Source organism: Pongo pygmaeus, chromosome X (genome assembly GCF_028885625.2).
Source record: "Pongo pygmaeus isolate AG05252 chromosome X, NHGRI_mPonPyg2-v2.0_pri, whole genome shotgun sequence".
Classification (NCBI taxonomy): Eukaryota; Metazoa; Chordata; class Mammalia; order Primates; family Hominidae; genus Pongo; species Pongo pygmaeus.
The window spans coordinates 158,784,102-158,798,840 of NC_072396.2; the positions used below are offsets into that span (position 1 = coordinate 158,784,102).

The 14,739-nt window shown below is 53.1% G+C and overlaps 2 protein-coding genes across 6 annotated transcripts in view; one reads left to right on the forward strand and one right to left on the reverse strand.

The window, feature by feature from the left end:
- Positions 1 to 7,382, reverse strand: part of PDZD4 (PDZ domain containing 4) — a 28,827-nt gene extending 21,445 nt beyond the window's left edge. For 2 of the 5 annotated variants that reach the window (XM_054472560.2, XM_054472559.2), the window contains exon 1: positions 6,744 to 7,382. In XM_054472560.2, coding sequence (XP_054328535.1) covers positions 6,744 to 6,803 — 60 coding nt within the window. In that variant the 5' untranslated portion in view covers positions 6,804 to 7,382. Of the gene's footprint in view, positions 1 to 6,237; positions 6,465 to 6,743 lie in introns of those variants that run through there. The other 3 variants (XM_054472562.1, XM_054472561.1, XM_054472564.2) reach the window with 2 other exon arrangements.
- Positions 7,383 to 13,500: 6,118 nt separating this feature from the next.
- On the forward strand, positions 13,501 to 13,893 carry LOC129024929 (cytochrome c-like). Its single transcript, XM_054472223.2, has one exon. It carries the CDS (start codon positions 13,552 to 13,554, stop codon positions 13,867 to 13,869), a length of 318 nt encoding a protein of 105 aa, XP_054328198.1. The 5' UTR covers positions 13,501 to 13,551; the 3' UTR covers positions 13,870 to 13,893.
- Positions 13,894 to 14,739: the final 846 nt, after the last annotated feature.

The window sequence follows — 14,739 nt, forward strand, 5'->3', positions numbered from 1 at the left end:
AATGGCCTGAGGGCAGCAACTCCCCCCTCCACCCAGTGAGATCCCGGGGGACACACCATCTGTTTTCCTTGTCACAATGGCCCTCGGAGGCAAGCACTGTTCACTGCCATTTCACAGTTGAGGAAACTGAGTCACTGAGCCAGTGGGCCATGCAGCGACTTGCCCCTGGCCACACAGCTGTCAGTTGGTGGCTGCCTCCATTCCTATCTCCACACTGCACTGCCTTCTCTGGCAGGGCCCCTGAAGTAGAAGGAAGGAAAGGACGCCTTTCCCCCGGGATGTGTGCATGTGGCCATGGAGTTCCTGTTCTAAAGCTTTGGTGAGGTCTGTTGCTGGGTGGTAACCTGCACATCTTCAGTGTGCAGAGGGCAGGTGTTCATATGTCATACATGAACCTGGGGAACCGTCACCACCGTCAGGACAGTGGCCATTTCTATCTTCCCCAAAAGTGTCCTCATGCCCCTCTGCCCCTCCCTGCAACCACGAATCTGCTCTCTGGCACTATCGAATTTCATTTCAGCGGACTGGACAGTCCTCAGAAACCCCGAGGTGAAAGGGGAAAGGGCATTCTACAATCTTGGGACAATGATACAAAACAGGATGACCTGGTCCGGAAGATGGCAGTCAGAATTCAGTGTCCGGCCCTCTGTTCTTCCACTCCACAAGGACTCTCAGAGCCTGCTTCTTCCCCAGTCAGCTTCTGTGGCAGAACCACTGAGTTGACTGAGAGTCCAGCTTCCGCCTGGAAGGGTGGAGGCCAGCGTGGATGTGCTGGCACCATCCGGTGCTAGTGAGGCGGGGAGGCAGAGTGCCCATGTCAGACCCAAATCCCTGCTCACAGGAAGCCCCCATGCAAGCAGGAGGGAGCCAGAGAAGCCACCTTGCTTGGTGGGTGGGAGAGCAGTTTGGAGGAAGACGTCGCTGAAGAGGGGACACTGGCTGCCAGCCACGCTCCTGCACTCAAGCAGTACTTTCTCTCCCCCGCAGTTGCCTACGTGTTGGCGATGGTCTCCCCCTTACAAAAAGGGGAGCCTGGGGCCACGCGTGGTGGCTCACTCCTGTAATCCCAGCACTTTGGGAGGTCGGTGTGGGTGGATCACCTGAGGTCGGGAGTTCGAGACCAGCCTGACCAACATGGAGAAACCCCATCTCTACTAAAAATACAAAATTAGCTGGGCATGGTGGTGCATGCCTGTAATCCCAGCTACTCGGGAGGCTGAGGCAGGAGAATCGCTTGAACCCTGGAGGCGGAGGTTTTGGTGGGCCCAGATCGTACCATTGCACTCCAGCCTGGGCAACAAGAGCGAAACTCTGTCTCAAAAAACAACAACAACAACAACAAAAGGGGAGTCTGGGGGAGGGGGCGAGGCCCTGTCTGCAGTCTCTCCCTGCTGAATGCCACGCACCCAGGATGGCTGCCAGCACCATGGGGGCTCACATGCAGGTGCTTTAGGCAAGAATGCCCGGGAGATCACCAGAAGGGCTGGCCAGGTGTCCTTTGACCTCCTTCGATGTGGACGGAGGGGAAACGACAGGTGGTCCTGACCCACTCCCCCTGTAAAGCCTGAGTAGGATGGGCGGGAGACCAGTCCTAAGCACCAGGGGTTTATCCCCTGACCATCTCCGGCGTGCTCGGATGCTAGCAAGCACATCATGGTGTCAGAGAGGGGGTGCCAAGGCCGAGACAAGTTCAGTAGAGTGTGGACCATGATGAGATATATGACAAGGGAGCCCGGTGGCAGTGGAGGGACATGGGCTGCAGAAAAGGGTCCGGAGCTGGGGACATGCTGCTTCCTGCCTTCCATTCTGGAAAACCAGCCTGCTTCCTTTTCCTAACTCAACACGCAGTAATCCTCCATTTTCAGGGGAGGTCCCAGATTTTCCAAACTAGGAGGACATGATTGGAATATAGGAATGGGGCTGAGGTTCCGACATGACACACGAAAGTGCCTGTGACAACCCGCATCCGTGGAATAAAGGAACCATGTGGTCATCTCACTAGCTACAGAAGCAGCACTGCACAATCCAACGCCTCTCATGATAAAAACACACTAGGAATAGAATGGGAACTTCCTTACCCTGATAAAGGACAGCTATGAAAAAGCCACAGCTAACTTTATACCCCCTAGTGAAAGACTGGAAGCTTCTTTACCTTTAAGATGAGGAACAAGGGAAAGACATTCACTGACACTTCTATTCAACATTGTACTGGATACTCTAGCCAAAGCAAATTAACAAGAAAAAGAAATCGAAGGGCCGGGAACGGTGGTTTACACCGGTAATCCCAGCACTTTGGGAGGCCGAGGCGGGCAGGATTGCTTGAGGCCAGGAGTTCAAGACTAGCCTGGCCAACATGGCAAAACCTCGTCTCTGCTAAAAATACAAAAATTAGCTGGGTGTGGTAGTGTATGCCTGTAATCCCAGCTACATAGGAAGCTGAGGCAGGAGAATCACTTGAACCCGGGAGGCGGAGGTTGCATGAGCCGAGATTGTACCACTGCACTCCAGTCTGGGTGAGAGAGTGAGACTGTGTCTCAAAAAAAAAAAAAAAAAAAGGAAAGAAAATAAATCAAAGGCATCCAGATTGGAAAGGAAGAAAAACGATTTCTATTTGCCAATGACATGATCCTAACATGTAGATAATCCTGAGGAATCTACTGAACAAATTATACTTAATAAACAATTTTAGTAAGGTCGCAAGATATAGGATCAATGTATAAAAATCAATTTTTTTTTTTTGAGACAGAGTCCTGCCCTGTCACCCAGGCTGGAGTGCAGTGGTGCGATCTCAGTTCACTGCAACCTCTGCCTCTGGGGTTCACGCGATTCTCTTGCCTCAATCTCCTGAGTAGCTGGGATAACAGGCACATACCACCATGCCCCGTTAATTTTTTTTGTATTTTTAGTAGAGACGGGGTTCCACTATGTTGGCCAGGCTGGTCTTGAACTCCTGACCTCAGGTGAGCCACCCGCCTTGGCCTCCCAAAGTGCTGGGATTACAGGTGTGAGCCAACACGCTCAGCCAATCAATTGTATTTCTATACAGTAGCAATGAGAAAGCTGAAAGTAAAATTAAGAAAACGATTCCATTTGCAATAGCATCATAAAGAAAATACTCATGAATATACTTAACAAAAGTGCAAAACATCATGCAAAGAAATTAAAGACCTAAATAAATGGAAAACGCACCCCATGCTCATGAACAATACCACCCAAATTGATCCACAAATTTGATGCAATCTATATCAAAATGCCAGCTGGCTTCTTTCCAGAAATTAACAACCTGATCCTGAAATGAATATGGAAACTTGAGGGACTTAGAATAGACAAAACAGTCTTGAAAAAGACGTACAAAGTTGGAGGACTCTTATTTCCTTATTTCAAAACTTACTACAAAGCTGCAGTAATGAAAGCAGTGTGGCGCTGGCTTAAGGACAGACATTTTTCTTTCTTTTTTTTTTTTTTTTGCAAATGAAATATACAAACTATTATTTTTATTTTTGGTAAAAATCACATAACATAAAATTTACTGCCTTGGCCGGGTGCGGTAGCTTACGCCTGTAATCCCAGCACTTTGGGAGGCCGAGGTGGGTGGATCACCTGAGGTCAGGAGTTTTGAGACCAGCCAGGACGGACATTTTTCTAAAGAAGATCCACAAATGGCCAACAAGCACAAGAAAAGATGCGCAACATCATTTAGCTAACAGGAAGTGCAAATCAAAATCACAATGAGATACCACTTCACACCCAGCAGGACAGCCATAACAAAAACCCAGAAAATAACAACTGTTGGCAAAGATATAGAGAAATTGGAACCCTTATATGTTGCTGGTGGGAATGTAAACTGGTTCCAGCCACTGTGGAAAACAGTTCAATGGCTACAGGCACATGCTCCAAAGAATTAAAAGCAAGGACTCAAACAGATACAAGTAGACCAGTGTTCACAGCAGCGCTATTCACAACAGCCCAAGGGTGGAAGCACCCCAAATGCCCATCAACCGACGAATGGATAAATATGTTGTATATCACAAAATGAAATATTATTTGGCAATAAAAAGAAATTGACTACTGATACATGGATGAACCTTGAAAACATTACGATTAATGAAAGCCAGACACAAAAGGTCAGTTTCTATGAAATGTTTAGAATAAACAAATGCATAGAGACAGGAAGTAGATTGGTGGGTGCCAGGGGCTAGGAAGTTTGTGGGAGAAATGGGAATGTGACTGCTAATGAGTGCAGGGTTTCTTTTGGGGTGATGAAAATGTTCTGGAATTACTGGTGTGGGTTGCACAACCTTGTGAGTATACTAAAAACCACTGAGTTGTACACCTTGAAAGGGTAAGTTGTACAGTAGGAGAATTATAGCTCAACACAGCTGTAATTTTGGAAGTGCTGTGAGTCACTGGCAGAAAATGGCTTGGAACACAAGGCTAGGCTGGAGACTGGGGGGTTCCTAGCCTGGGGATCCCAGGCCTCTGTGGATTGTATATGGAAGGCGCTGCAGATGCACATGTGCTTCTTTCTGAAAATCAGACCCATGAAGTGCCTCACCCTGACAAGGTGCAGATGAGGTTACTCAGGGGAGACAGGGAAAAGTGCCCCCTGAAGATGGAGGAGCACCCGTGTTTAAGGAGGCCGGGAGGCAGGCACGGGGTCCCAGAAGCTGACCCGTCTTTTGGAACAAAAGCTCCTTCTCCTCTGAAGAGGCTGGGACCTGGTGATGCGTCCACCCCTAGAAGCGCAGTCCCCTGGGACACCTCATGGCTTGCACTGCTTTCCGTATCTACTTTTTTCAGTCCTCTTGTTTTCCCTTAGTTGTAAAGGATGGTTCTCCTCCTAAAATCCCGGCTGTGATTGGGCCAAGGAGGAATGTAGAAAGTGAAAGTTTGCAGCCAAACTTCCACGGGAGTTTTCAAAGGGAGCCCAGCAGGAAAGCGCACAGAGAGCGCATGCGGCAGTGGCCCTCCTCCTGGCGGGTCTCCTTGGGGAGGGCAAGCCCCTTCCATGAAGGAGAGCTTAGGGCGCAGAGCAGGGAGGGCCCACCCAAGTTCACCTCCCTGAAGGCAGGCCCAGCCCGACCTACCGAGGCCTTCCCGGAGGGCTGTGGGGAGCCCCAAGGGCTACCGGTGTCGTCCCATGGCTCATTTCAGGCCTGGGGTGCAGCTCGGGTCGCTCTCCCCTATCCACACGTCCCCACGAGGTTGGCCTTAAATGAAGAGCGACACCAATCCTTCTCCAGGAAAGTCAAAACGGCCCCGGAGGAATCGCTTGGAGAAATCGCTTGCCGTTTGTTGGAATGACTCCCGAAAAGGAAGCAGTAGAATGGGATCCAGAGTCCCCGTCAACCAACCATCCCAGCCCTGGAATCCAACACCGATTCCACAGGACGCCCTCTCGGTCGCATTCCTATCCCGCTAGGGGGCTGGCAATGGCCACACAAGGTTTCCAAACAGCGGGAACAAGAGACGAGGAGTGGCAGCCGGCAGAGGGAAGAAGGCGGAGGACAGCGAACGGGAGAAGCCAAGGGCCCCGCGCACCCCCGGAGAAGGGCCGGGGAGAGAGGACCAGGAGCTCCGCCAGGGTGGGGCAAGATTTGCGTCCCCGCCCTGCCCCTCCGCTCCCGCACAAGGCGGCCAGAGGAGCTCAGCTCACAGCGTGAAGTCAGTCCCCGGATTCCTGGGAATTCTACCCCCGTGCCCAGCCCCTCCTCCCCCCGCCCCCGCCCCGGAGTTCTCGCCGATCCCTGCACGCGTTCCCCCACGTTCTCCCAAGCCAACACCCTTCCTGCAAAGCACTTGATTCCTTCCCAGTCCAGACCAATAAACCCGGGAGTTGAATCCAGGCCACTAAACGCATACCTGTCTGAGCCCTGTCTGCTCCTGGGTGCCTTGACCTTGACCTCCCTCCACTTAGCCCTAGGGGGTCTTAGCCCACAGCATCCGGGACATTTCTCTAGACAGTTTGCAGGGTGCACACAGAAAGTACACAAATGCGGGGCCGGGGGAGCCTCCGCGCACACAGAGACGGAGCACAGGAACGCACTCACGTAGTCACGCCACGCACAGGCAAGAAGCCCCGTTCCAGGCCGCGGGGCTGGGCTCCAGGTCCGAGCTCCGGGCCCCGCGTCTCCTTCCCTCCCCGCGAGGCCCTGCTAGTCCACGCCCCCCAAAGCCCGGCCAGGCACTGCCACCCGCAGAGAGCCCAACCCGCTGATCCCGGCGGTGCCCACTCACCCGAGACGCCCAAGGCCCGGGAGCCCATCGTTCGGGCAGGGCCAGGCGGGAGTGGGTGTTGGGGTGGACACCCAGCTCCCGGACGGACTTGGACGGCGCCCGGGGACGCCCAAGCACTCCCACGCTCCAGGCCCGCCGGGATCTAGATTCGGCGCCCCCCGCACGGCGGGAGCCTGGCTCCCTCCCCCGCCCTGGGTCCTGCGGGGAGACCGTGTGCGGGGAGCTGCGCTCGTTGCTATGCAACCTCCATCCCGCGCCCGCCGCACCGCGCCTCCCGGGACTGAAGCGCGCCCCACCCGGGCCAACCCCAACTTCCCACCCCACCCGTGGCTGGTTCCCACGGAGCGCCAACACCCAACAGCCCCAGGATGGGAGGGTGCGGACGGCTCCCTACCTTGTCCTCCTCGAGCCCTCCCGCTCTCCCACGCCCGCCGCTCCGGGCCTCCCCACTGGCCCGCTCCTCCCCGCGGAGGGCCGCGCCCCCGCCGCAGCGCTGGCAGCCCTACCTGCAGCATCACTTTGTACTGCTCCTCCGGTTTCTGGACCACGCACATATTACATCCCATGTTGCTGGCCGGCAAGAGGAGGCGGAGGGCGGGAAAGGGAAGACGCCTTTCACTGACCCGGGCGCGGGACCTCGGGTCCCGGGCCGGGGCCGAGGGCCATACCCTGGCGCGGGGGGCGGGCCGTCTAGCGGGGGAGGGGGACACGCCCCCGAGGTGGGGGCAGCGGCTCGCCCCTCAGGTTAACTCTTCGCTGGCCGAGGCCAGGCGCGGGCATGCTCCCTCGCACCCGGCCAGGAGAAAAAGGGCAGCGGGGGATGGGCGGGCGCGCCGGGCGTTGCCAGGCTACGGCCCCCCAGGGAGCGCGGGGGCGCGCCGGGCCGCCAGGGGCCGTCAGGGGCCGTCAGGGGCCGTGGGCCGCGCGCCTCCCCGCCCGCGGGGCCCGCCGCTGCCGCTGCCGCTGCCGCCTCCGGCTCCTGCCCATGGCCGCCAGCCCCGGGAGCCCGGCCCTCGCGTTCGGCGCCGCGGCCCGGCCCGCGACAGGGGGGCAGCGGCGCGGCGGCGGCCCCCGCCCGCGGCCAGGCCAGCGCCCGCGCTCCCGCCTCGCCCGGCCGCGCTCTCGGCGCTCCCGGCGCCCGCTCTTCGTCCAGCAGCCGCCGGCCGTCTCCAGCTCCCGCCCGGGACGACGGGCACGCGAGCGCGCCCACGGTGGCGGGGGAGGGGCGCGGGCACGGGGCGCACGCGCGCCGGGAGGGGCGGGGAGGGGAGCGAGGCCGGCTGCGGGAGGGAGCGGCGGGGGCGCTGGAGCCGGCGCGAGAAGCCGGGGGCGGGCGCTCGACGGAAGCGGGCGGGGGTCCCAGGCACCCCACGACACCCGGCGTCCGGTCCTGAGGGGCGGGCACCAGGCGCGTTGTCTGCGCGATGCCACTCTGGGAGAGAGGGGTCCTGCCAGGAGGAGCAGTCTCCTGGGTCCCCCAGAGAGAGTCCGCGATTTCAGCCCCTCTCCCCGGTCTTGGAAGCAGCAGCCCTCACGCCTCTGCTCCTTCCTCGGGCTTCGCCTTAAATGACTGCATCCCTCCTTCAACTCAGCCATTCCCTGCTGTCTCTGAAACGGACACCTTTGTTTAAAACAAGAAAGAAAGAGAGAAAGGGAGGAAAGGGAGGAAAGAAAGGAAAGAAAAGAAAGAGAGAAAAAAGGATGAGCGAAGCGTGGGGAGGGGGTGGGTCGTGGGGAGAGTGGCCTCGAAGGCCTTGGGACCCAGACCTGCACACAGCACTGGCCAGCCTGGGTCCGCCGCCTACCTGTTCCTCAGCCCCAGCCCTCACCCGGCCCCCGCTTTCACAGCCCTTCCATCTCTTCCTCTTCTCTCCCACCACCTCCCCCTCTTCTTAGACAAGCCTGGAGGGAGAAGGCCTTTGCCTGGAAAGCAGCAGCGGGTGGAAGTCTGCGTTCCCAGGGGCTGCCCCGGCTGCAGGAGATTACTTGGAGAAATTGCTACATGCCTCATTTCCAGGTTTGGGCAAGTGAGGGAACCCCCAGCCACACGGGTCTGTTTAATCAAAGCCCTTCCTTTCCTCCCTGACTCCTCGTTAGAGGACAAATCAGGAATGGCGGGCCTGCCCAGAATGTGGAGAAGGGAGGCGAGTTTCTTATCCAGGGCTTCTCCCAGAGAGCAGAACTTGAGACAAGGGCCGGTGTGCAGGTTGCAACCTGCCACCCAATGGCTGGCTAGTCTTGAGGAATGGCGTCATATTGAGGGCTCAGCATCGGTCTCTGCAGCTGGTGGATGGAACATTCACTAGCGGCAGTGTCTAGATGAGCCGTGGTAAGAGGAAGCCCTTGCCGTTGGGCTTATACAGAGCCTCCAGCCCTCCCTCCATGGCCACTGGCATCTTGGGTCCATCGCATCCTGGGGAGAAGCTGGCTGACCTCCACCAGATGGTCCCCTCTGTTCCCTAGCTTCTGGCGCGACCCCTCCACACTGCACGCTCTTCGGCATGGGCGCCAGCATGAGCACGGGGCTCCACACACTCCCTGAGCACTCCCGCAGGTACCTCTTCGCCAAACCTGTCTCTTCTTCCAATCTTCCTCCACCCGGGTCCCTGACCAGTCAAGCCCAGCCATTTTCCACTGCCCGGGGGTCATGGATACCTTCATCTCAAGCCATTTCTCTCTCTACAAAGTAGACAACCTAGTGTCTTGCTCCCCGAGAGGATGTGCCCTCACTGCTGTCCCTCAGGGCCACCCTGCATAGGGCCTCAGTGTGACAGCAGGTGTTTTTCCTAGTGGTAACATGAGATGACCAGTCGAGGACCTGGGTCTGAGTCAGTCATGGAGACATCCCACCACCACCTCCCATGAGGCCATAGGTGTGAGCTGAGGGGGCATACCAGTGTGAAAGAGCCGGGTGACCGGGGGTCTGGACTGCCTGGGCCTCAGTGTGCCATCTCCACCTCAATGCTAAGTTCACAATGGGTGGCTTGGGTCACACAGGCCCTGGATACCCCATGGTCAGGCTGCAAGTCTCTCCTAGGTCCCGGTAGCATGGCCACAGCTATGTTTTTTTCAGTGGTGAGTAGCTCTGCCACCGAAGGTGTGGCCCTGCCACAGCCTCTGTGGTCCCTGCTGGGATCCTTCCATTGAGGCTTCCTGAGGGTTCCGCACAGCATCCTGGCCTACCATGGACAGATCCCTCCAGCACCGTTAGGTTGGCGGGCTCTCGCTGCTGGTGGCAGAGCAGCTTGCCCTGCAGCCCAGTCCTCCTGCAGGGTCCTTTCTTGCTCTGGATCCCACTCAAAACAGGTCTCAGTTAGCCCAGCGTGGTGGCACGCACCTGTAGTCCCAGCTACTCAGGAGGCTGAGGCGAGAGGATGGCTGGCCCCAGGAATTCAATGTTACAAGTAGCTGTGGTTGCACCACTGCACTCCAGCCGGGGCCACAGAGTGAGACTCAGTCTCTAAAACAACAAAACAAAAAAACAAAAAAAGAACTGGTCTCGCCTGTGCGTCCGGAAGCCCACTCCATTAGACATTCCACCAATTTGGTGATCTACCCAGCATCATGCCAGATAAATCCATTTTCTTGCTCAAGTTAGAGTCAGCTTCTCCCTGCAATCAGAAAACCCTAACAAATATACAGCCCTGAGAGAGCGTCCGGGAGGAAGGACATGAGAGACAGCTGATCCTGGGGCAGTTACTGCGCTTGACAGTGCAGCTTGAGGACAGTGCAGTGACATCCCAGCACAGCAGTCAGGCTGGAGCGGGTGATTGCGCTCAAGACAGAGACAGGGTGAGGGCGGCACCACCATGCTCCCCGGGGCACTCCGACATTCTTTAACCTGAAGATGGGTACCCAGGTGAGTCTGGCCCAGATTCCTATCTGGATGGGTCCTATCTTACTTTGTGCTGATGAGGTAGGTCCCTGCTCTCCCTCCACGTCCCAGAGCTTGGACCCACTGAGGATGCCATGACACCCCACAGAAGGGCTCCACTCTGATCCACCATAGAGAGCTGCAAAAAGGCCATGGTGCTCTTAGAAACAGGACACACAGAGGATCCCACCCTTCTGACTACAGTTGTCCCTCGGTGCCCACGGGGCATGGGTTCCGGGCTTCCCCCTACTGGGGATACCAAAATCCATGGACACCCAAATCCCTGATCGAAAATGACATACTATTTGCATAGAACCTTTGCTCATCCTCCCTAATGCTTTAAATCTTCTCTAGATTACTCATATTACCGGATGCAATGTCAATGTTACATAAACAGTTATAGTGTATTGTTGTTTTTTTGTTTTTTTTTTGAAACGGAGTCTCACTGTCCCCCAGGCTGGAGTGCAGTGGCGCGATCTGGGCTCACTGCAAGCTCCGCCTCCCGGGTTCACGCCATTCTCCCACCTCAGCCTCCCTAGTAGCTGGGACTACAGGTGCCTGTCACCACGCCCAGCTAATTTTTTGTATTTTTAGTAGAGACAGGGTTTCACTGTGTTAGCCAGGATGGTCTCGATCTCCTCACCTCGTGATCCACCCGACTCAGCCTCCCAAAGTACTGGGATTACAGTCATGAGCCACTGCGCCTGGCCTGATTTGTTTTTTGATTGTATTATCTTTACTGTTGTATTGCTATTTTTTATTTTTCAAGTGTTTTCCATCCATGGCCAGTTGAATCCTCAGATGTGAAACCCACAGATATGAAGGCCAACTGTATTTTTTCCACTGGATGTGTGCAATCCCCAGTCCCCAGCCCAGCCCTGTCAGATGTGTGAGTGGGGACCCATGTTTCCCAGGAGTCTCTAATGACCTTGCCCACTGGCTTTTCCAGAAGGGACTGTCAGGGAGGCTGAAGCCAGACCACAACCCAGAAACTCTGTCCAGCTCCCTTCTCCTGGGAGCCTTGGCCTAGAGTGACCGGGTTGCCCTTTCCTTACTTGGCCATGAGCTGAGTTTGCTGCTTTGTTTTCTCTCCATGGGTCGTGCTGTTGGCCTTGTATCTAAAGAAGTCCTCACCAAACCCAGTGTCACCTAGATGTTCCCATGTTATCCTCTAGGATTTGATAGTTTTGTGTTTTACATTTGAGTCCATGATCTGTTTTGAGATAATGTTTGTGAAAGATGGAAGGTCTGTCTCAGATCATTTTTCTCACAGTTCTGGAGGCTGGGAAGCCCAAGATCACAGTGCCAACTGGTTCCATGCCTGGTGAAGGTCTGTTCCACCAATGATGTCTTCTCATGATGTCCTTACTTGTTGGAAAAGGGGAGTAAAGCAAGACCACTCCATGAAGCCTCTTTTATCAGGGCACTAATCCTGTTCATGAGAGTGGAGCCCACATGACCAAATCACCTCTCAAAGGCCCCGCCCTGCGATACCATCATCTTGATAATTAGGTTGCAGCATATGAATTTTGCAAGGCCACATACCTTCAAGCCACAGCAGTCTGTGCCTAGGTTCATTTTTCCATGTGGACGTCCAGTTGTTCCAGCACCATTTGCTGGGAAGGCTACCTTTTCTCCATTGAATTCCTTTTGCTCTTTGGTCTATTTCTGCTACACTTTTTTTTTTCTTTCTTTCGAGACAGTCTCGCTCTGTCACCCAGGCTGGAGTGCAGTGGCACGATCTTGGCTCATTGCAACCTCCACCTCCTGGGGTCAAATGATTCTCCTGCCTCAAGTTGCTGGGATTACAGGCACCCGCCACCACACCCAGCTAATTTTTGTATTCTTAGTAGACACAGCGTTTCACCATGTTGGCCAGACTGGTCTTAAACTCCTGACCTCAGGTGATCCACCCACCTCAACCTCTCAAAGTGCTGGGATTACAGGTGTGAGCCACCTGCACCTGGCCTACTACGCCATTTTTTCAGACGGGCAGGGCCCCGGAGAGCTTCTCATGTTCTCATATGAACATGGTATTTTCCTTCTGTCTTTCGTTGTTGTTGCTTCAGATTCACAGAGCCAGATTATCATTATCCATCAACACTTGTCCACCCAAGGCCCTCTTTCGTTTTATTTTCTGTTTAGAAAATAAGCTAAGGCCATGCGCGGTGGCCAACACTTTGGGAGGCCGAGGTGGGCAGATCACCTAAGGTCAGAAGTTCGAGACCAGCCTGGTCAACATGGTGAAATGCAGTCTCTAACAAAAATACAAAAAAAAAAAAATAGCCAGATGTGGTGGTGCATGCCTGTGATCCCAGCTACTCAGAAGGCTGAGGCAGGAGAATCACTTGAACCTGGGAGGTGGAGGTTGCAGTGAGCCGAGATTGTGCCACTGCACTCCAGCCTGCGTGGCAGAGACTCCATCTCAAAAAAATAAATCAATAAGGCTGGGCGCGGTGGCTCACACCTGTAATCCCAGCACTTTGGGAGGCCAAGGTGGGCGGATCACCTGAGGTCAGGAGTTTGACCAGCCTAGCCAACGTGGTGAAACCCCGTCTCTACTAAAAATACAAAAATTAGCTGGGCATGGTGGCAGGTGGCTGTAATCCCAGCTACTTGGGAGGCTGAGGCAGGAGAATTGCTTGAACCTGGGAGGCAGAGGTTGCAGTGAGCCGAGATCGTGCCACTGCACTCCAGGCTGGGTGACAGAGACTCCTTCTCAAAATAAAAAATATATATATAAAAAAAAGAAAATATTTCTAACATTTCCCTATTGATACAATTATGTATGTATTTTATCAAGTCTAGGAAGTTCCCTTTTATTCCCAGCTTATTAAGAGTTTTTGTTATGAATAAGTGTTGAATTTTAACAAACGCTTTTTCTGCACTTAATGAGATGACTAGCGTGTTTCTCCTTTATCCTGCTCCTGTGTTAAAAGACACTTATGGGCCGGGCGCGGTGGCTCCCATCTGTAATCCCAGCACTTTGGGAGGCCAAGGCGGGTGGATCACGAGGTCAGGAGATTGAGACTATCCTGGCTAACACAGTGAAACCCCGTCTCTACTAAAAATACAAAAATTAGCCGGGCGTGATGGCAGGTGCCTGTAGTCCCAGCTACTCGGGAGGCTGAGGCTGGAGGCTGAGGCAGGAGGCAGAGCTTGCAGTGAGCGGAAATTGCACCACTGCACTCCAGCCTGGGTGACAGAGCAAGACTCTGTTAAAAAAAAAAAAAAAAAAAAAAAAAAAAAAAAAGACATTTATGGACATTCTAATATTAAATCACCTTGCTTTACTGACATTCGCTGAACTTGGTCATTATTGGCTATTTTCCTTTATACACATTTGGATTTGGTTTAGAAAAATTTTTGTGAGAGAGTGGGGATGTCCAGCTTCGGAGCGGGAATCTTCACTGCGCCAGCGACTAAAAAGAGAATTAAATATGGGTGATGTTGAGAAAGGCAAGAAGATTTTTATTATGAAGTGTTCCCAGTGCCACACCGTTGAAAAGGGAGGCAAGCACAAGACTGGGCCAAATCTCCATGGTCTCTTCGGGCGGAAGACAGGTCAGGCCGCTGGATACTCTTACACAGTCGCCAATAAGAACAAAGGCATCACCTGGGGAGAGGATACGCTGATGGAGTATTTGGAGAATCCCAAGAAGCACATCCCTGAAACAAAAATGATCTTTGTCGGCATTAAGAAGAAGGAAGAAAGGGCAGACTTGATAGCTTTTCTCAAAAAAGCTACTAATGAGTAATAATTGGCCACTGCCTTATTTATTACAAAACAGAAATGTCTCATGACTTTTTTATGCGTACCATCCTTTAATAGATCTCATACACCAGAATTCAGATCATGAATGACTGACAAAATATTTTGTTGGGCAGTCCTGATTTAAAACTAAGACTGGTTTGTGGTTAAATGAATATGTTCAGTTTTTGAATTTTAATAGTAACTCCAATTCAGTAAATGCTATCATTGTTTACCCCTTCTAAAGATATGATTAGACTTCGTTAGTAATGTTCAACTTTTCACAAAGATGGTGAGTGCCATCTTAAAACTTACTGGAGATTGGTTTTATATTTAAATTTATATAACTGGTTATGTGAATATATTTAAATACTAGGGAAATTCCTTCACTGTCTTAGAACCAAGCAAGATTCACCTGTGTTTTGTGTTCATTTGTCTCTTAAAGGCAAGGGTTGAAGATAAATAAGGTAGCAATGTCTATAGTTTTGGCCTTAACTATGCCAATCTAATTATAATTCCCTGTATTAAAAAAAAAAGAAAAATTTTTGTTTAGGACTTTTGTCTCTGTATTCCAGACCAAAATGGACCTACAATCTTCCTATCTTGTTCTGTCTTTGCCTAGTTAATATTAAGGTTTTGTTGGGTAATGGTCCTTCCTTTTCAATTCTCTGGCAGAGTCTGTAGAGTTGCTAGAACTTGTCTGTAAAACCATGTGGGCCGGCTGTTTTATTTGTGGGAAGATTTTTAAACCGCTGCTTTCAATCTGTTTTATACTTTTAGGGTTACTAGGGCTTGCTTGCTTGCTTTTTTTTTTTTTTTTTTTTGAGACGGAGTCTCACTCTGTCACCCAGGCTAGAGTGCAGTGGCGTGGCATGAT